Source organism: Chlorocebus sabaeus, chromosome 14 (genome assembly GCF_047675955.1).
Source record: "Chlorocebus sabaeus isolate Y175 chromosome 14, mChlSab1.0.hap1, whole genome shotgun sequence".
Taxonomy (NCBI): domain Eukaryota; kingdom Metazoa; phylum Chordata; class Mammalia; order Primates; family Cercopithecidae; genus Chlorocebus; species Chlorocebus sabaeus.
In genome coordinates, this window is record NC_132917.1 from 71,461,317 (window position 1) to 71,481,569 (window position 20,253).

A 20,253-nucleotide genomic window follows, 5' to 3' on the forward strand; every position below is an offset into this window, starting at 1 on the left:
AAAGAAAGAGATGAAAATGTGAAGTTGGAAGGAGCACAGGACAGAATGGCCACATGGAAAACACAACCAAGGGCGCAGAGGACAGAAACTATAAAAGTAAGCAAACAGAAATGAAAAAGTTATAAAGGAACAAAGAGAAAAATGACAGATAAAGACATCAGGGAAAGGAGACCTAACATTTGCATAATTGGAGTCTCTGAGGAAGACAACCAAAATAGTAAAAAAAAAAAAACCCAAAAAAACAAAAACCCTTATGGTTTGATAAAACCTTACTGAAATGAAATAAATGAATACACATATTGAAAAAGTTCATGGTGTGTCAGGAAAAACTGACAAAAATTGGTCAATCTGAGACATGTTCTAATATAAGTATTGTACTTTAGAGATAAAGAAATAATTCTTTGGGTAGTCATACCTCCTCCCCACTCCTTGAAAAGAAAAAAGCAACATTAAGTTATTTAAAATAGGAACCAAATCAAGGTGGCTTCCATTTTCTCATAACAGCATTCAATATCCAAAGACAATAACATACTGATATAAGATCATCAAAGAAAGACAGGGTGACCTGAGGATTACATGCTCAGCCAAGCTCCCCTCCAAGCATAAAGGCTACAGATAACCACTTATACATATTCAGGAACTGGGGTGATATGGTTCCAATGAGCCTGTCTTAGAGGAACTCCTAGGGAGTGAACTTCAACTAACCTGGGAAGTTATCTGGAGAAGCCACAACAGAAGGACTGGTTGTAGTTCGAGGCTGCAGTGAGCTATGATTGCACCACTGTACTCTAGCCTGGATAATATAGCAAGACCTTGTCTCCAAAAACAGAAAAAAAAGAGTGAATATGGTCATATTTTACCTTAGAACCAAAATGAAAACAAATGGAAGGGTTAAGGTAATAGGTAAGAATGTAAATATCATATATACTGAAAATGTAGAAGTAAAACTGACAAAAATTAGGTGGAGAAGGACAAAAGAGTATGGAATACAGAGTAAGGACAATGATTGCCATATGATAAAATAAATACAGTGGACAGCTATTATTTGAAATTGGCAAGTCACATAATTGGCGTAGAAGCAAGATAAAGCAAATAGTACAAAGGTAAATATTAAGGAAGATATTGTTGTCTAAAACTGGGTGATAGGGAGAAGGAGGGAGATAAAATTGGATTATTTTATTATTGCTACAGTAGGGACCCCATAAATACTATGCCTAAAGACATAGAGGGCTAAGTATTATCAGAAGATATAAATGTATAATAATACTAGAACAGAAGCTGAGATCATTCCAGCTATCAGAAGAACTGTACACATGCACCACCCCCCTCCTCCCCACACACAGAAAGTGGACCATGCAAAGATTAAAAAAAAAAAAAAAACCTATGAAATGAGGAAATGTGATATAAATACCTTACATGACCATATAATTATACAATTAAAACCAAGACCAAACATATCTGTCTTGTCAATACATGTTACATCAGTCACTTACTAATTACAAAATGTAAATCAGATCTCAAAGCAAAGTCTAACTCTCAAATGAAAAGACTGATAAAGTTTGAAAATAAGATTAAGAAAATGTGCGCCAGGCAAATGCAAATGAAATGACAGCAGAAGTCATAATCTTACTATTAGATGAGAGGGTATTCAGGTTCCTAAAATTAAATGAGACAAAGGATGACACTTTATAATGCTAAATGGTATAATTCCAAGATATGACAGTTATGAGAATATCAATATGCTAAATAATGCAACATCAGTACTTACAAAACACAACTTACAGGAGATATGAGAAGCAATAGAAACACAGTTTCTATTGGTAGGAGGAGATTTAATTCCCTTCTCTTAGTTCATGTCAGATCAAGGAGACAAAAATGTCAGAGGAGGCCAAGTGCGGTAGCTCAAGCCTGTAATCCCAGCACTTTGGGAGGCCGAAGCGGGTGGATCACTTGAGGTCAGGAGTTCGAGACCAACCTGGTCAACATAGCAAAACTCTGTCTCTACAGAAAATACAAAAATTAGTCAGGCGTGGTGGCGTGTGCCTGAAATCCCAGCTACTCAGGAGGCTAAGACAGGAGAATCGCTTGAACCCGGGAGGTGGAGGTTGCAGTGAACCAAGATGGTGCCACTGCATTCCAGCCTGGGTGACAGAGCAAGACCCCATCTCAAAAAAAAAAAAAAAAAAAAAGAAAAAAAAGAAGAGGATGTAGAAGGCTTGGCGTGATTAGTAACCTGATTTAACCCAGTAGCCTGAAAATAAAGACTACACATGTGGCACTTTTACTACAATTGACCATGTAAGAGGCCATGAAGAAAACTTTAATACACTTCAGAAAGTGACAACACCACAGACAACATTTTCCGATTGTAATGCAATAAAATTTGAAATTTGTAACAAGATCAAAAGCCCAAAAGGCCTCTTCTACCTGGAAAATTAAAGAATAAAAAACCCTCTGTTTTAACAATTCTTGGATGAAGGAGAAAATATTGACAGAAATCACAGAACATCTAGGAAACAGTGATAAAACACTACATATTAGAACTTAGTGGTTATAGTCAGAGCAGCATTCGGAGGAAATATGTGGCCTTAAGAAATTATGTTAATTACAAAAAAAGAAAACTAAGTATCTAACTCTGGGATCAAATAATAAAGATAAAACTGTAATTACAGAATGCCAGGAAAATGAAAATGAAAATGAAAATGTATCAAAACAAATGAGGCAATGCCAAGACATTAGTGAGCAGAGGCAATTTCATATGAGTAAATATTTTCATTATCTGGAAAAAGGGAGTAAATAAAGCTTCAATTCAAGAAGTTAGAATAATGATAATGAAAAGCCCTTAAAACAGCAGGACAAAAGAGAAAAAGGAAAAGCAGAAAAAATTAGAAAAGAGAAAATTGTAGAATTGAATTGAAAAAAAATCAAATAATTGGCACTTTGATTGGAATGAATCAACTAAAATAGATAAATCTTCAGCTAGGGTACTCTAGAGAAGTGTAGAAAACCGAGCCAAAATCCGTAATGAAAACAGGGACAGCCAGGCGCGGTGGCTCACGCCTGTAATCCCAGCACTTTGGGAGGCCGAGGCGGGGGGATTACGAGGTCAGGAGATCGAGACCATCCTGGGTAACACAGTGAAACCCCATCTCTACTAAAAATACAAAAATTAGCCGGGCGTGGTGGCGGGCGTCTGTAGTCCCAGCTTCTCGGGAGGCTGAGGCAGGAGAATGGCCTGAACCCAGGAGGCAGAGCTTGCAGTGAGCCGAGATCGTGTCACTGCACTCCAGCCTGGGTGACAGAGCGAGACTCCATCTCAAAAAAAAAAAAAAAGAAAACAGGGACATAACAGCAGAGATAATTGGGAGTTAGGAATTTTAGAAAAATTCTAAGTTTATTTCTATGTTAATAGATTTGAAAATCTCCTTAAAATGAGATAATGTGAAGGAAAAGAGAAACAGAACTGTCTCAAGAAGCAGCAAGAAATATGAAAGAAACAGAAAAATTATCAAAGAGAGAGCTGGAGCCAGGGAATTATAAAGTGAATTTCCTAAATTTTTGAAGGATTAATAATTCCTGTGCTATATATACTATTTCACAGCAGAGAAAATATTAAAATGTAGAAAACCTCGATTTTTATAGAGCTAGAATTACCTTACCACCAAAATCTGGTAAAGTCCAGCCGTATGTGTAAGTATCATTTATGTCATAAATATATATGAAAAATGTTAGAGAAATAAAGCAAATGAAATCTAATTAATATTAAAATAATGTCATGATAACTGAATTTTCTTCATTCCAGGAATATAAAAAGTTCAACATTAGGAAATCATGAACAGTATTAATCATATCAGTAGGTAACATTAGCAAAGATTATTTCAGTTGGTGCTAAAAAGCATTCAATAAAGTTTAATGTCTATTGATGATTTATAAGATCAAGTAACATGTTGGAAATAGGAGTTTCCTCAATGTTAAAAAGAACATCTCTCAAGCCAACAGCCAACATCTAACTTCATGACGTCAGAAGGTTTCTTTACTGTAGAAATTGAACTTGTATTTCTCACGAATGTTCCCAAGTCATTTGTCTGGGGAGAGAGTCCATGGCTTAATGACTGTAGATTATTGAAGCGCTCTGTGACTCAATATACGTTAAGGTGCTGAGTGAACACTAGGGCTGTCCTTTCACAAAGTCAGGACAAGACTCACCATGATCACGTTCATGTTGTCACTCACATTGGTCCATATCTTCTCACCATTTCAATGTCAACAAAAAGAAACGAGTCGTTCATTTTAGAAAGGAGAAGACAAAATTATCCCTGTGTCTGACTGACTTGCTTACCACTTGAAGAGAACCAACTGAAAAATTAGTCGGACCATCAGGAGAACCCAGTAAGATGGCAGCAACTATTTAGAAAATCTAGCGGAAGAAAAATTCACATTCATGATACCGACAAAACAAGCTTTATGAGGAATAAACTCAACAATAAACACGTAGGCTCTGTATGAAGATGCCTATAAATAGTAAAAGTCTTGTGTAAGTTGAGAATCAGATCATGTTCCTGTATTAAAATGTTAATACTATAAAGATATCAATTCCCCTATTGAAAATTAGTTTTAAGTTTAATGCAAGCCTAACAAAAATTCCAAAGAAACATTTTGTTGAGAATGGAACTTAATGTTTTAAAATTTCATCTGGGGGAACATCAGATAACGAAACGGGTTATGAAGGCACAGTGATTAAAACATGGTATTGTCACAGATCAATAGAGCAGAGCAGAGATCACAAACAAAAGGAGGCTTGAGCATTTGGCATATGACACAAGTCATGGGAAAGGGAGAAGTTTAAACAAATATGATGCTTAGATAATTGCCTAACCATTTAGCAAAAAATAAATTAAATTCTTGCCTCATGCTGGGTACCAAATTGAATTGAGTGTTGAATAATCTTGCTATGAAACATGGTAAGTATAATTTGAGAGGCAGACATTATAAAGAAAAAATCTTTAGATGAGATGATCTAGAAATTTCTGGTATGGCTAAAAAATTATAAATATAAACATGAGATAAACATAACCATAAATATGACATAAACACAAACATAAACATACCATAAATAAAATATCAGAAATATAAGCATAACTAAAAGGCAAGTGACAGCCTGGGACAAATGTTTGATAGACTGAAGTTTAATATTCTTTATATACCAAGAAGTCTCTCAAATCACCACAGAATAGAAAACAAACACCAACAGATGGAAAATGTACAAATGACAAGGATGAGCAGAAGAAATACAAATGACTGATAAACCCATGCAAGTTTCTCTATTATTATTATCTCTATTAAATAAATGCAATTTAAAATTCAGCATATTATCTTCCATCTATCAAATTAACAAAGTTAAAAAAGGGTGAAAGTGTACTCTGATGGTGAAAGGCTGGGAGTGTGGGCACACTTGAACACTGTAGTTAGGAGTATATAAATCCATACAATTTTTCCAGAGAGCAATTTGTGCACATCAGAGGTCTTAAAATGTGCATACTCCTTGTCCAGGAATTGTTTTTCTAGGAGGTTATAATAAAGATGAATTTAAACAAGTACACAAAACACTTGGATAGGAGTTTTTAAAACTCCTCTACCCTATAAGTTGTTTTAAAAAATAATGTTGATGGCTGGGTCTGGTGGCTCACGCCGGGAATCCCTGTACTTTGGGAGGCCGAGGTGGGAGGATTGCTTGAGGCCAGGAGTTGGAGACCAGCCTAGGCAACATAGGGAGACCCTGTCTCTGCAGAAAATAAAAATAATAATATTGAAAAACCGCAAAACTAAATGTTCATCATATCTTGTGATACATTTATAAAATTGGATATCATATTGCCATTAGGAAGGAAGAGTATTATAGAAGTATATATTTTGACCTTGTAAAGATTTTCATGGTACATCATTAGGTTAAAAAACAAGTTACAGGCCAGGCACAGTGGCTCACACCTGTAATCCCAGCACTTTGGGAGGATGAAGTGGGAGGATTGCTTGAGTTCAGGAGTTTGAGACCAACCTGGGCCACATAGCCAGAACTCGTCTCTACAAAATAAAATAAATAAAAAAAAACATAGAAAAATTAGCTCAGTGTGGTGGCATGCCTGTAATCCCAGCTACAGGAGGCTAATGGGGGAGGATCATTTGAGCCCAGGAGGTCGAGGCTGCAGTGAGCCATGATTGCGCCACTGCGCTCCACCCTGGGTGACAGAGTGAGACTTCTCCCCTCACTTGTGCCCCCCATCCACAAAACAAGTTACAAGTTTGTATCTTGTGAGTCCATAATTTTGGTTAAAAAATTATATATATAAAGAAAATATTCAAGAGGACATATGCCAAATGCTTATTAAATAGCTAGTTATTTTTGAGAATCAGAATTTAAGACAATATTAAGTTTTAAAAATATTTGCTTATATTTTTCTAAATTTTAATAATGAACCTATGTCACTTGCATAATTAAATACTTATTAGAAAAGATAGAACGTGACCTTCAAGGAACAGACAGAATTTGAGCTGGGCCTAAATGAGAAATATTTAGAAAGATGATTTCAGATATGACCAATTTAGCATGTATATTAACCTGTTTAACGTAACTCTTTATTAGATGCATTTTATCAGCGTAATAAAAAACAGCTTGCTGCTTTATTAAATCCTAAGCAATTCTAAAACACTGGTTCAACAAATAATAATCATTGGCTATTTGAGAAGAGACAAGTAAATCAATTGAGCTAACAAGTTTAAAGTGATGCTCCAAAGATACCCTTGGATTGATATTTGATACTGTTGTCATTGGATATCCTGTATGTGAACATTTTTGCTTGAAATGCTGACCTATTAATTTTCCAGACATCTGTCACAGTCTTCAAATAAAACGTCAGTCCACTCTTTGCTCATTCATAATCTTGTTCTTTTAGAAAATGTACTGCCCATGTCTCTGATGACTCTCAAGTTCTTAGAATATTTGATTAACCAGAAAACCCTATTCCCTAATGGAGCTGAACAAATATCTTCCCTTTTGCTCCCTTTCCCTGGAATTTTCTGTCCATCTCCTCCTCTGTTCCTTCCTGGCTCCCTCTGTGACCTCTCCACCTCTCCAACCCTGCCCTCTTCTTTGCCTTCTTTCCTTTATTTTGTTTTTGGTCACTTTCCCTTCTTTTCTCCTTCTCTCTTCCTTCTCTCTCTTTGTTCACTCTCATACTGTCATGTTTCCCCTCCTTCTCTTGTTTCCTCTTCCTTTGCTGTTCTACTTTCTTTCTGTCTCTTTTCCACTCTTCTAATCCCCACGCATGGTAGGTCTATGACACACAGCTGGAGAATGTGGAGGCCTTTGAGGGCCTGTCTGACTTTTGTAACACCTTCAAGCTGTACCGGGGCAAGACGCAAGAGGAGACAGAAGATCCATCTGTCATTGGCGAATTTAAGGTAAATCCTCAAGGACATGTCCCTAACCCAGGTGGGCCTAAGACTATGGTGTTGGAGCAATAAGTGAAGGGGAGGGGTCATACCTGCAGTGGTGACCCTGGTGCTGATAATGGTGACTACGTGGGTAATGGAGGTGGTGATGGTGATGCCGTTGATGCAGAATCTGACTGTGGTGATGGGATGGTGTTGGGCTTGGTGACCTCAGTGGTGGTGACTCTGGTAGAGATGAGAGTGGTGGTCATGATGGTGATTGTGTCGGTGACAATTGTATTTGTTTTTAGTCTGTTTTCATGCTGCTGATAAAGACACACCCAAGACTGGGAAGAAAAAGAGGTTTAATTGAACTTAGAGTTCCACATGGCTGGCAAGGCCTCAGAATCATGGCGGGAGGTGCAAGGCAGTTCGTATATGGCGGCAGCAAGAGAAAATGAGGAAGAAGCAAAAGCAGAATCCCCTGATAAACCCATCAGATCTTATGAGATATATTCACCATCACGAGAATAGCATGGGAAAGACTGGCCCCCATGATTCAATTACCTCATCCTGGGTCCCTCCCACAACACGTGGGATCTGGGAGATATAATTCAAGTTGAGGTTTGGGTGGGGACGCAGCCAAACCATATCATTCCACCCCTGGTCCCTCCAAATCTCATGTTCTCACATTTTAAAACTTATGCCTTCCTAAGAGTCCCCTAAAGTTAACTCATTTCAGCATTAACCCAAAAGTCCACAGTCCAACGTCTCATCTGAGACAAGGCAAGTCCCTTCCACCTATGAGCCTGTAATATCAAAAGTAAGCTAGTTACTTCATAGATACAGTGGGGGTGAAGGTATTGGGTAAATACAACCATTCCAAATGGGAGAAATTGGCCCAAACCAAAAGGTTACAGGGCCCGTGCAAGTCCAAAATCCAGCGGGACAGTCAAATTTTAAAGCTCCAAAATGATCTCCTTTGACTCCAGGTCTCACATCTAGGTCATGCTGTTGTGAAAGGTAAGTTCCCATGGTCTTGGGCAGCTCTGCCCCTGTGGCTTTGCAGGGTACAGCCTCCCTTCTGGCTACTTTCATGGGCTGGTGTTGAGTGTCTGAGGCTTTTCCAAGTTCACGGTACAAGCTGTTGGTGGATCTACCATTCTAGGGTCTGGAGGAAGGTGGACCTCTTCTCACAGCTCTATTAGGCAGTGCCCCAGATATGGGGCATCAAAGCCCCCACATTTCCCTTCTGCATTGTGCTAGCAGAGGTTCTCCATAAGGGCCCCACTCCTGCAGCAAACTTTTGCCTGGGCATCCAGGTGTTTCCATACATCTTCTGAAATCTGGGCAGAGGTTCCCAAACCTCAATTCTTGACTTTCATGCACCCACAGGCTCAATACCATGTGGAAGCTGCCAAGGCTTGGGGATTCCACCCTCTGAAGGCACAGCCCAAGCTGTACATTGGCCCCTTTCAGCAGCTGGGACACAGGGCACCGAGTCCCTAGGCTGCACATAGCATGGGGACCCTGGGCCTGGCCCACAAAACCACTTTTTCCTCCTGGGTCTCTGGGCCTGTGATGGGAGGGGCTGCTGTGAAGATCTCTGACGTGGCCTGGAGACATTTTCCCCATGGTCTTGGGGATTAACATTAGGCTCCTTGCTACTTGTGCAAATTTCTGCAACTGGCTTGAATTTCTTCTAAAAAAAATGGGTTTTTCTTTTCTGTTACATCATCAGGCTGCAAATTTTCTGAACTTTTATGCTCTGTTTTCCTTTTAAAACAGAATACTTTTAACAGCACCTAAGTCAACTTTTGAATGCTTTGCTGCTTAGAAATTTCTTCTGCCAGATACCCTAAATCATCTCTCCCCAGTTCAAAGTTCCACAAATTTCTAGGGCAGGGGCAAAATGCCACCAGTCTCTTTGCTAAAACATAACAAGAGTCACTTTTGCTCCAGTTCCCAACAAGTCCCCCATACCTATCTGAGACCACCTCAGCCTGGATTTTGTTGTCCATATTGCTAGCAGCATTTTGGGCAAAGCCATTCAACAAGTCTGTAGGAAGTTACATAGTTTCCTACATTTTCCCATCTTTTTCTGAGCCCTCTAAACTGTTCCAGCCTCTGCCTGTTAGCCAGTTCCAAAGTCGCTTCCACATTTTTGGGTATCTTTTCAGCAACACCCCACTCCTGGTACCAATTTACTATATTAGTCTGTTTTCACACTGCTGATGAAGACATACCCAAGACTGGGAAGAAAAAGAGGTTTAATTGAACTTACAGTTAATTAAAGTTCCACATGGCTGGCAAGGCCTCAGAATCATGGCAGGAGGTGAAAGGCAGTTCTTACATGGTGGTGGCAAGAGAAAATGAGGAGGAAGCAAAAGAAGTGGAAACACCTGATAAACCCATCAGATCTCATGAGACTTATTCACTATCACAAGAATAGCATGGGAAAGACTGGCCCCATGATTCAATTACCTCCTTCTGGGTCCCTCCCACAACATGTGGGAATTCTGGGATATACAATTCAAGTTGAGATTTGGGTGGGGACACAGCCGAACCATATCAACAATGATGATAAAAATGAAAATTCACCCTTTCTTCTTTTCAGGGCCTCTTCAAAATTTATCCCCTCCCAGAAGACCCAGCCATCCCCATGCCCCCAAGACAGTTCCACCAGCTGGCCGCGCAGGGACCCCAGGAGTGCTTGGTCCGTATCTACATTGTCCGAGCATTTGGCCTGCAGCCCAAGGACCCCAATGGGAAGGTAACTTTCCTAGAGCCCTCACTCCCCCCAGAGTAGCAGGCTCAGGTATAAGTGGCCTGTAGAACCTGGACACAAACTCTGCCTCAGGGAATCCATAGTAGGTTGGGAAACAGACAAACACACAAAACCGAGAGGTGCCTGGATGGAGTTGTGTTAAGGACCAAGTGCTCTAGAAGGTCAGGGAAGGCCAATGTCAGTACAGAACTTTGGGAAAATGGGGAAGGCTTCCTGGAAGGAATAGGACTTTTAGGATAGATGAGATTTTGATAGGCCGGGAGGGAGAAGAAAATAGTGTTTTAAGAGGGGCCAAAAGCATAGACAAAGATTTGAAAGAAAATTGCTTAATGTGTGTCTAGAACAAGAATAAAGCATAAAGATAAGTAAGACTGAAGGTATAGGTTGAGACTTTCAATGGTGAATGGAGAGGAGTGATGGGGGAGAGGAACAGGCTTAGTGACTGCTCTGCCTAGTCATGGTGGAGCCCCAGGCAAAAGGGAATGCTGGTAACACTCACCCTGTCTTTATTTAAATTTTTGATATTTTGTTCATCACAGACTATTGACATTGATTTTAATTTTTAAAATATTTCATTAAAATACTGTTGACCTTGATAACTATTTTGGCTCCTCCTTACATTTTGTGCCCAAGGTAAGTGCCTGAGCTGTCTGCCCCTAGTCATTGCTTGAGATGGAGAGGGGATATTTGAAGGAGGAAAGGAGTCTGGAGTTATGGGGAGACGGCAGGGGTGGGAGGCAGAGTAATGTTGGGAAGAGAAAGAAAGAGGAAAGAAAAGAGGCAGGGGTGGGGCCTGGTTTGCCTTTAGAGGCATGAGGCTAGGGTCCCCTCTTGTCTCCTGAGGCAGGTTTAAGCCTAGCCTGTGTCCTTCAGGTGGCGGGTGGAGGCCTGTTGTCCCACCCTGTAGCCCCACCTTTCGAGGGGCAGAATGGAGCAGTTCTCAGCGTAGGCACCACTGATGGCCTCCAATATGTGGTCATGGCTGGCGGGTTGGTTTATATGCTTGAAGCCTTCTTGATGCCAGACTAACCCTGGGTAATCTGCAGCCCCAGCTGCTGGGCCACTGGCTGAGGGGTGCTGCTGCTTCCAGGAAGACCTCCCTGGGCTAGCCTAGGCTGACATAGGCTAACCGCCCCTTTCCCTTTCCACATACTTAAACAGAGGTCACAGAGAGCTCTCTTGTCATGTGTGTAATGCATGCAGACTGTTGTGTTTCTGATAAGGGCCCGGCCTCTCCCAATGGAGCAGTAGATTGGGAGTGTGAAGGACTCAGGTGCCCCATTCCCACAGCTGGAGCCAAGGCCAGAAGCCCATATCAGGGGCCAAGTGGAGTGGTGTGGTATGTGGGAGGGGGCCCTGTCCTGGCAGGACACAGCCCATATCTCAACTTCCTGATGGCTGCTCCCTCATCCCATCCAGAGGCAAGGCACTCATGAAGCCCCAAAGACAGGTTGGGGAAATGATTTCACGGAAGTGTTTTGTCTCCTCCTCCAGTGTGATCCTTACATCAAGATCTCCATAGGGAAGAAATCAGTGAGTGACCAGGATAACTACATCCCCTGCACGTTGGAGCCTGTGTTTGGAAAGTAAATTGGGGCATCTTGGGTCTTGGGGTGGAGGAGCAAGACAGGATAACCCACAGTCTAGTAGGGGAGATATGACTGGCACTGTGAAGTCCCTATTTCCTGGAGCAAAACTGTATTCCTTAAATCTTTCATGTCTGTGGGGGCATAGCATCAGCTAGCCCTTCTTCAGCTGCCAAAGACTTGATCCCCGCAGAAGCTCCTAGTTAAACACTAAACAATTACCTCTAAGATCAGAAATCTACATGGCTGGAGCTCAGGAGTTTGAGACCAGTCTGGGCAACATAGCAAGACCCCATCTCTACAAAAAATAAAAAACTTAACCAGGCATGGTAGTGCATGCCTGTGGTTCCAGATACTTGGGAGGCTGAGGTGAGAGAATCCCTTGAGCCTATGAGTTTGAGCTTACAGTGATCTGTGATCAAACTACTACACTCCAGCCTGGGTGACAGAGCAAAACCCTGTCTAAAAAAAAAAGTAGAAATCTGTATGTAAACTCAGAAGATGCATTTGCTAATTCTTTTTTTTTTTTAAGATAAACTTATGCTTTGGAATAATTTTAGATTTACTAAACAGTTACAGAAATAGTGCATAATTTCCACATACCCCTTACTCAATTTCCCCCACTGGTAACATCTTACCTAACCATGGGACATTTGTCAAAATGAAGAAATCATCACTGGTGCATTACGATTAACCAAACTCTAGACTTTTTCAAAAGATTTAGTCAGTTTTCCTACTAATACCCTTTTACTAATGTCTCAGGGCCCATCTGTTTTTTTTTTTTTTTTTTTTTGAGACGGAGTCTGGCTCTGTCGCCCAGGCTGGCCCGATCTCAGCTCACTGCAAGCTCCGCCTCCCGGGTTCACGCCATTCTCCTGCCTCAGCCTCCCGAGTAGCTGGGACTACAGGCGCCGCCACCGCGCCCGGCTAGTTTTTTGTATTTTTTTAGTAGAGACGGGGTTTCACCGGGTTAGCCAGGATGGTCTCGATCTCCTGACCTCGTGATCCGCCCGTCTCGGCCTCCCAAAGTGCTAGGATTACAGGCTTGAGCCACCGCGCCCGGCAGGGCCCATCTGTTATACAACATTGCATTTAGTAATTGATTCTCTGTAAGTGTCCCACATATGTCTGTAGCAAGAGCCAGGGAAGAATGTAGACCCAAGATAGTAAAATGATTCCTGAAATCTAAGAACAAGGAAAGGAAAAATGAATGCCCGTTGCATGGGAGTATTTCCTAGGCATCCTGAATTGCTATTTGGATGTGAACTTGTTTAGGCCAGAGAGGGGAGGATGCAGAGGGAGGGTGGCAGCTATTTCTCTTGCACCTGCAGGAGAAGACACCTACTGTTCTGATGTCATCAAGTCACATATGGTACTTATAAACTGGGGTCTGTTGAGTTAGTTGTGGTCACTCACCCCGCAGTGAGGACCCAGTCTCCTTGGGGAAATGCAGCTTTTGAAGGTGAACCAGCCCTGGCCAGTGATGAGCCTCCACCAAGCAGGGATTGGAGGGAAGTGGTAGGTGGGAGAGAGGAACTCCGTATGAGTTCCAGGAGCTGACAAGCTCCAGGGGTTGGCGCCAGGCCTCAGGCTAATGCTCATGGGGCAGTGGGCAGGGCCTGTTCCACAGTGGGTAGGGGCATGTCAGGGTTTGGGGGAGATAGGGGAGCCAGTGCAGGAACACACCCCTCCCGTGCCTGTTTTCCCATCTCCCACCAATCCTGGGCAAGCTGGGCTGCCTGGTGCTTCAAGCCTCCTTCAGATCACAACGGAAACCCTTCCATTCTATAACCCATGTGTCAGACAAACACAACGCACGAGGTGGAATCAAAGCACAACTTGGTTTTTGTCAGCGTGGATTCCATGCGTTACCTTCTCCTTTCCCCTGTGGAAACTGACAGGCAGGCGACTTTTCTGCTCACACAGCCCAGCCACTTTAACTCACGAACCCACAGTCTCAGGCCATCACCCACTGCCCGTTTGTATGGAATCCCAAGCTCCCTGATGGCTCCAGGAGTGTGTCCCCACTTTGGGTGCAGCTGTGTGTGTGTGTGTATGTGTGTGTGTGTGCGTGTATGTGTGTGTGTGTGCGTGTGCATGTGTGTATGGATGTGTGTATGTGTGTATATGTGTGCATATGTGCACGTGTGTGTGTGTGTGTCCGTGTATGTGTGTGGTGTGTGTATATATGTGTGCATGTGTATATGTGTGTAGGTGTGTGTGTGTGTAAGTGTGTATGTGTCTGTATCTGTGTGTGGCATGTATTGTGTGTGTGTATGTGTATGTGTCTCTGTGTCCATGTGTCCGTGTATATGTGGTGTGCGTATATGTATATGTGTGTGTATGTGTATTTGTGTGTATATGTGTGCGTGTATGTGCATGTGTATTTGTGTGTATGTGTCCATGTATGTATGTGTATGGTGTGTATATGTGCATTTGTGTGTGTGTGTGTAGGTGTGTGTATGTGTGTGTTTGTGTCCGTGAATGTGTGTATGTGTGTGTGTGTGTATGTGAGTATGTGTGTATGTGTATATTTGTGGTGTATATGTGTGCACATATGTGCATGTGTGTATTTGTGTGTGTGTGTGTCTGTGTGTCTGTGTCCATGTGTCTGCATATGTGTGTGGAGTGTGTATATGTGCACGCACGCGTGTGTGTGTGTGTGTGTGTGTGTGTGTGTGTGTGGTGTAGGGAAGGAGGGGCCCTGCCTTCCTCCTTTCCCGGTCCAGTGTTTCTCCCTTCCTGCTCTGGCTGGCCTCTGAGGTTCTGACTCCTGCAGTGTCTGGGCTAGGGAGAGGGCCCTTCTCATGTGCCCACCACTGCTGTCTTCCGGATACTCTCTGAACCACAGATGTTGAAAGCCGACTTGTTTTCCTGTGCGTGCTTTCCAGAGGTTCCCCAGAGAGCCCCCCGTGAGCCCTCCCACTGCACTTTCTAGACATGGCAGATGCTGCGTCCCTTTAGCTGCTGTCCCCGGCCTCTGGTTCACAGATGGTCCACTCCACAATCTCTCGCTGCTCTAGCCCTTTGGGGGTCCACAGGGCAGGATTCAGAGCAGTTCCAGTCTGGCCTCATAGTGGCCTCTTCTCCTCCCAGGAAATCCTTGCGTTCCTTGCCCAGGCATGGACCAGAGTGCACCTCCTCCCAAATGTAGCCCTTGCCGTCCTTCTCCATGCCACAAGTTGCTTACGTTTCCCTGAGCATGCACCAGCTGCCAGGCTTGTGTCTCCAACCTGCAGGGAGCTCATTTTAGGGGGAGAAGGGAGAATGCCTCTGCCTTTGATGCCGATGGTAGATGGGGGTCTCAGATACAGCAAGAGCTCTCGCCAGAGAAATCTTTTCACCAATTCTCCCTCATCCCATCCCAGAAGTGGGTGTGAAGAGTCCAAAAAGCAGGCCCCAGGCCGTGTCATCGGTAAATTCCAAAGCTCTGGCCCCTGGCTCTGGAGTTTCACATCTGTTGCATCCCTTGCTTCAGTTTTAATGTGCATTTCCAATTCATTATTTTGGTCTGTGGTCCATCAGGCAGGCACCTGCCTTATGCCCAGCACAGTTTATTTGGGAAAGTCCTGTCCCCCCTCTCCCTACACACACACTCAGGCAGGCCCAGTACAGCAGTGCTGTGGGTAGTTGTGCCTGTAAGAGCTATAGGGGGCCCAAGGAAGGAAGACTCCCTGGGGTAGTTCCGAGCTCTTGACCTGCCCTGCCTCTCCCTTGGGTGCCCCATGTTGGGTGACATTGGGAATCTGCCTCTCCTGCAGGATGTTTGAGCTGACCTGCACTCTGCCTCTGGAGAAGGACCTGAAGGTCACTCTCTACGACTATGACCTCCTCTCCAAGGATGAAAAGATTGGTGAGACGGTCATCGACCTGGAGAACAGGCTGCTGTCCAAGTTTGCGGCTCGCTGTGGACTCCCGCAGACCTACTGTGTGTACGTGGATGGGGGCTGGCTGCTTCTCTGACAACACAGCACCCCTGTCTACTAAGCACTTATTGTGTGCCAGCCCTGGGTTCAGCACTTCCTAGGCATCCTCTCACTGAGTCCAATAGGAGTCCCATCCCCACTCCACAGATGAAGAAACTGAGGCCCAGAGATGTTATTGCTTCTAAGTGGTGGAATTAGGATTTGAACCAAGAACCTGGCTCATCACATTGTTATGATCCAGTTATCTGTAATGCACACAGAAGGCCTAGAGAGGGCTAGGCACCTGGAAAGGAAGAGAGGGAAGGAAGGCAGGAAAGAAGCAGAGGAGACAGATGGGAGGACATGTGTGCTGCAGCTGGGCCCAAAGGGGAATTTTGTGATGTTTTATGTCAGGGAAACGCATGTGAGGACAGCACCCCTCTTCCCGCCGTCTCGAGTCTTGTCTGGGTCTGATCCTCTAACTCTGGAAATTAAAAATATTTAAGTTGCAATTCCATACTTAAATGAGTCCTTTTCTCTCTGAGTCTCCATTTCTCCATCTGTAAAATGGGATACCCAGTCATAGTGAGCGATCAGATGGGACACCCACTGTAAAAGCAAGGGCTGGGCAATGCTGTGCATGGGGGTACACTGGTCCCTGCATGCCCCTCTGCCCTCATGAGTGTCCTTGAAGCATCTCATCTAAGTCTTGTGCTTGGTCCTCAGCTCTGGACCGAACCAGTGGCGGGACCAGCTCCGCCCCTCCCAGCTCCTCCACCTCTTCTGCCAGCAGCGCAGAGTCAAGGCGCCTGTGTACCGGACAGACCGTGTGATGTTTCAGGATAAAGAATACTCCATTGAAGAAATAGGTGAGCTGCCACATGACCCCAAACCATGGTGGGTTCTCGCTGTATCCCTTCCTCTCTCATCAGACCCTCTGCTACCATAAAGGACCCAAGCGGACATAACCCATATCAGCAGACTATGGGCATGGGTCTCTCCAGGGCAGCACAGATGGGCTCCACTTGCACTTGGTACTTTGAGCACCAGTACTGACCTGTGATGCTGCTGTGAAAAGTAGAGGTCAGGGCACGGTCAGGGTCAGAGTGCAGTCCAAGGCCTGGTTGGGGCCCATCTGAGGGCAAGCTCAGAGGTAAGTCTGAAGCCAGTGTCAGGGTCAGAGTTAGGCTCAGTCTCTTTCTGGCATTGGCTGGTCTGACTCTGGTTGGAGTCTGGGGTACAGTCCACTTCTCAGAAACGGTTTTCTACTTGAATTACACCAGCCTGGCAGCTTGACCCTGATGGTAACTTCCAAGCTCCCCACTCACAGCCCATGCAGCGAAAGGATCCCAAGGCAGGCAGGCCTGGTAGTGCCCCCACCCTGCCCTGGGTCCTGCCCAGCACTGCTGGCTGAGAATCCCACCACATGCTCTCCGTGTGTCTGAGATGCCCGTAGGCCTGCATCACCCACTCAGAGCAGCTCAGACTCCCCAGAGGTGTTTACAGGCCCAGCTGGCCCCTCGCCTCCTGGTTGCTTCAGAGATGTTTGATGTCAGAGCTGGTGCCAAGGTTATAAAAGGGAAAGGATGGCTTTGATGCCTCCATCCCCCACCCCCTCCTCCTTCTCATTCTGTTTTCCTGACTCTCCCAGGTCATGGCTGAGCCAGGCTCGGCCATAAGGCACGCCCCTGCCCCGCCCCCCTTCATTCCCTTTTCCCATAGAATGTGCATCTGTTTTCGGAGGAGCCTCATTTCCTTCTACTAGTCTGTGAGCAGCTTTAGCACAGGGCCATGGCTCATGGTCATAAAGTCATAGGAAACAAAAGCCAGAAAGCTAGAGATGGTGAAGTCCAACATCTGCCTGCTTTTACACATGAAGCTGGTAAGACTGAGAGTGGTGAACGACCTGTCCAATGTCATCCAACCAGCTAGGAGCACAACCAGGTTCCTGGCCCTGTGTGCCTTCTGAGGCGCATGCCTCTTTCTTTGAGGCCCCTACTGAAATGTGCAGGGCAGGTCTGACGGGTGAACACGTGTGCGTGCATATGGGTGTGCATGGGCACGCCTGGGTACATGTACAGATGCGTGTGCCCACCATCAGCTCCCCAAGCCAAGGCCTTTGACATAGTGGGCTCCAAGTTCATGTTGCTGGATGGTCTGCCAGGCTTCTCAGGGTCAGGAATACCGCGTGTCTTCTCCCCACCCATAGCACCAGTTTTTGACCCATCCCCTAGCAGGGAGGAGATGTACCTGGGAAACACCTGGGGGCAGGAAGTGGTGTTCATGCCAGTCATGCACGTTTCCTAAGTGAGCCTGTGATCTCTGCTGCCCTGCTGCTAGTTGTGTGGCTTCTCTGTGCCTCAAATTTCTCATCTATAAAATGGGGATAACAACAGCACTCAGCTTCTAGGATCCTCGTGAAGAATAAATTTGTTAATAGCTTGAAGAATAGTGCCTGGCACGTGGTTCCTGCTGTAGAAGTGTTTGCTGTTATTGCTATTATTTTAGCTACTGCTGCTAATAGAACAACTTACATGAGTGAGAGCATAAAACTAACAGCACCAAGATGCCAGATCTAGGGATAAAGGTTGCTGAGGCTTAGAGTTGGGAACAGTCAGGGAGGGCTTCCTGGAAGAAGTGGGCTTTGGAGACAGGAGGATGGAAAATATGGTGGAAAATAGGAAGAAAAACTTTATAGAACAGGCTTGGTAGAAATGATGGCAATGGGGAATCTGGATTTTAAGCCTGGAACTCGTGGACAGCAAGATTTCCCCTATGGAAAGTGAGACATGAGGACCAGAACAAGTGCATCTGGGCTGGGGGTGAGGCTGCGGGGGTTAGGGGCTTCTTATTACTCTCAGGTAGCCCTGCTCAGCCTGCTCACTGGGCAGCCCCATCATCCTCACTTCCCCAGCTCCTGCAACTTCTTTTTTTGTCTTCTCTCTGCGGCAGAGGCTGGCAGGATCCCAAACCCACACCTGGGCCCCGTGGAGGAGCGTCTGGCTCTGCACGTGCTTCAGCAGCAGGGCCTGGTCCCGGAGCATGTGGAGTCACGGCCCCTCTACAGCCCCCTGCAGCCAGACATTGAGCAGGTAGGACTTTGACCCTTGGGCCCCAGAGTCCTTGAACTCCAGATAGCCCCAACCCCAGGGACAACGTGGATATCCCAGAGGAGCCAGTGGGTCCCTTGAGATTTGGTCAACCCCTCCTTGACCCATTTCTTCACAGTCCGAGTGCGGCCGTGGTTGGCCTTGGAGGGGATCTTTAGGGTCTGGCTTCCCCTGGCTGCCTCCATCCCTCAGGGCCTGTGAAACGAGTCTGAGCTTCCCCCTTCACCCCTGTAGGCCTGGCCTCTGACCTCTCCTTGTCATCCTGAAGCCTCTGTTTCAGCCTGACTTCAGGATGCCCCCATCCAACCACTCTCTGTCAGTGACTCAGTCTCAGATGCCTGGCCCTGTGCTGGCTGCTGTGGGGTATGCAGCCAGGGTGGCCCTGGCATCCTATGACCAAATGACAAAGCCACCCACAGAGAACAGTCCTCAGTGGAAGGGGAATCCTCCCACGCTGAGGGGCGAGGACCACAGAGACAGCAGCCTTGGGATGGTGACAGGGAGGGCTTCCTGGAAGAGGTGAGCTCAGAGCTGGGTTTTGGAAGAGAAGAAGAGGAGACAAGGTTATAGGTAAAGAGAAAGGCCAAAGTGAGCCATGAGGTTGCCTTTGTGAATGCCAGAGGTCATACCTCTGTTGTTTGGAACTGAGCTCTCTCTCTGCCTAGGTGGTTTGCCTACTGGCCTCCCCAAAGTGGCACAACGGGTGTGGAAACCTTGGCTCTTTCATCTTCTAGTTCTGTGACCCTGCAGAAGTGACTTCATCGAGTTACTTCAATCCCTGCTCCTTCAGCTCTAAGATGAGACAAATACACACCTCACTTGCAGAGAGGGAGGAGGATGAGAGGTGGGCAGGGAGAGCAGTGTCCTGCCCTGGAAGCCTTCTGAGCCCTCCATAACTGAACGGTGCTCTCTGACATGCCACGACTGTGCACATGCCATTCCCCTGGCTGCCAAGACTCAGCTCAGCCACCACCATCTCTGAGAAGCCCGTCCTGACCCTTGACTCCCAGGCACAGGCCCAAGGATGGGGCAGTGGTCACCTCTGCAGTTGACCCTGTAATCCCCTGTTTAGGGCAGTGAGGTTTTCTCTGGAAGGGCCTGGGTTTCTCTGTTCTGTGTCCCAAGCGTCTGGCCCAGAGCAGGTGCTTGGTAACAGTTGGTTAAATGAGAAGGGTGGAGAGAGAACGGGCCCTGTCTCCACAGGGGAAGCTGCAGATGTGGGTCGACCTGTTTCCGAAGGCCCTGGGGCGCCCTGGACCTCCCTTCAACATCACCCCACGGAGAGCCAGAAGGTGACTTGTGCAGCCACAGGCTCTGAGCTGGGCTGAGGGGTGGGGGCCTTGCAGCCTGCTGTGGGTGGGACTAGGCAGTTGCTCTTTTCTGCCTGGCTTCAGGCTATTCGGGCCATGGAATACAGTTCTCGTTTGGGCCTGGGCCAG

At 45.5% G+C, this 20,253-nt stretch overlaps 1 protein-coding gene across 17 annotated transcripts in view; it reads left to right on the plus strand.

Annotated features, from left to right (window-relative positions):
• The window catches only part of DYSF (dysferlin), a 238,722-nt gene that overhangs the window by 200,907 nt on the left and 17,562 nt on the right, over positions 1 to 20,253 (plus strand). For all 17 annotated transcript variants that reach the window (XM_073023068.1, XM_007970265.3, XM_007970270.3 and 14 more), the window contains 7 exons: positions 7,327 to 7,455; positions 10,043 to 10,198; positions 11,708 to 11,799; positions 15,561 to 15,731; positions 16,431 to 16,573; positions 18,657 to 18,796; positions 20,018 to 20,106. In XM_073023068.1, coding sequence (XP_072879169.1) covers positions 7,327 to 7,455; positions 10,043 to 10,198; positions 11,708 to 11,799; positions 15,561 to 15,731; positions 16,431 to 16,573; positions 18,657 to 18,796; positions 20,018 to 20,106 — 920 coding nt within the window. The remainder of the gene's footprint in view (positions 1 to 7,326; positions 7,456 to 10,042; positions 10,199 to 11,707; positions 11,800 to 15,560; positions 15,732 to 16,430; positions 16,574 to 18,656; positions 18,797 to 20,017; positions 20,107 to 20,253) is intronic.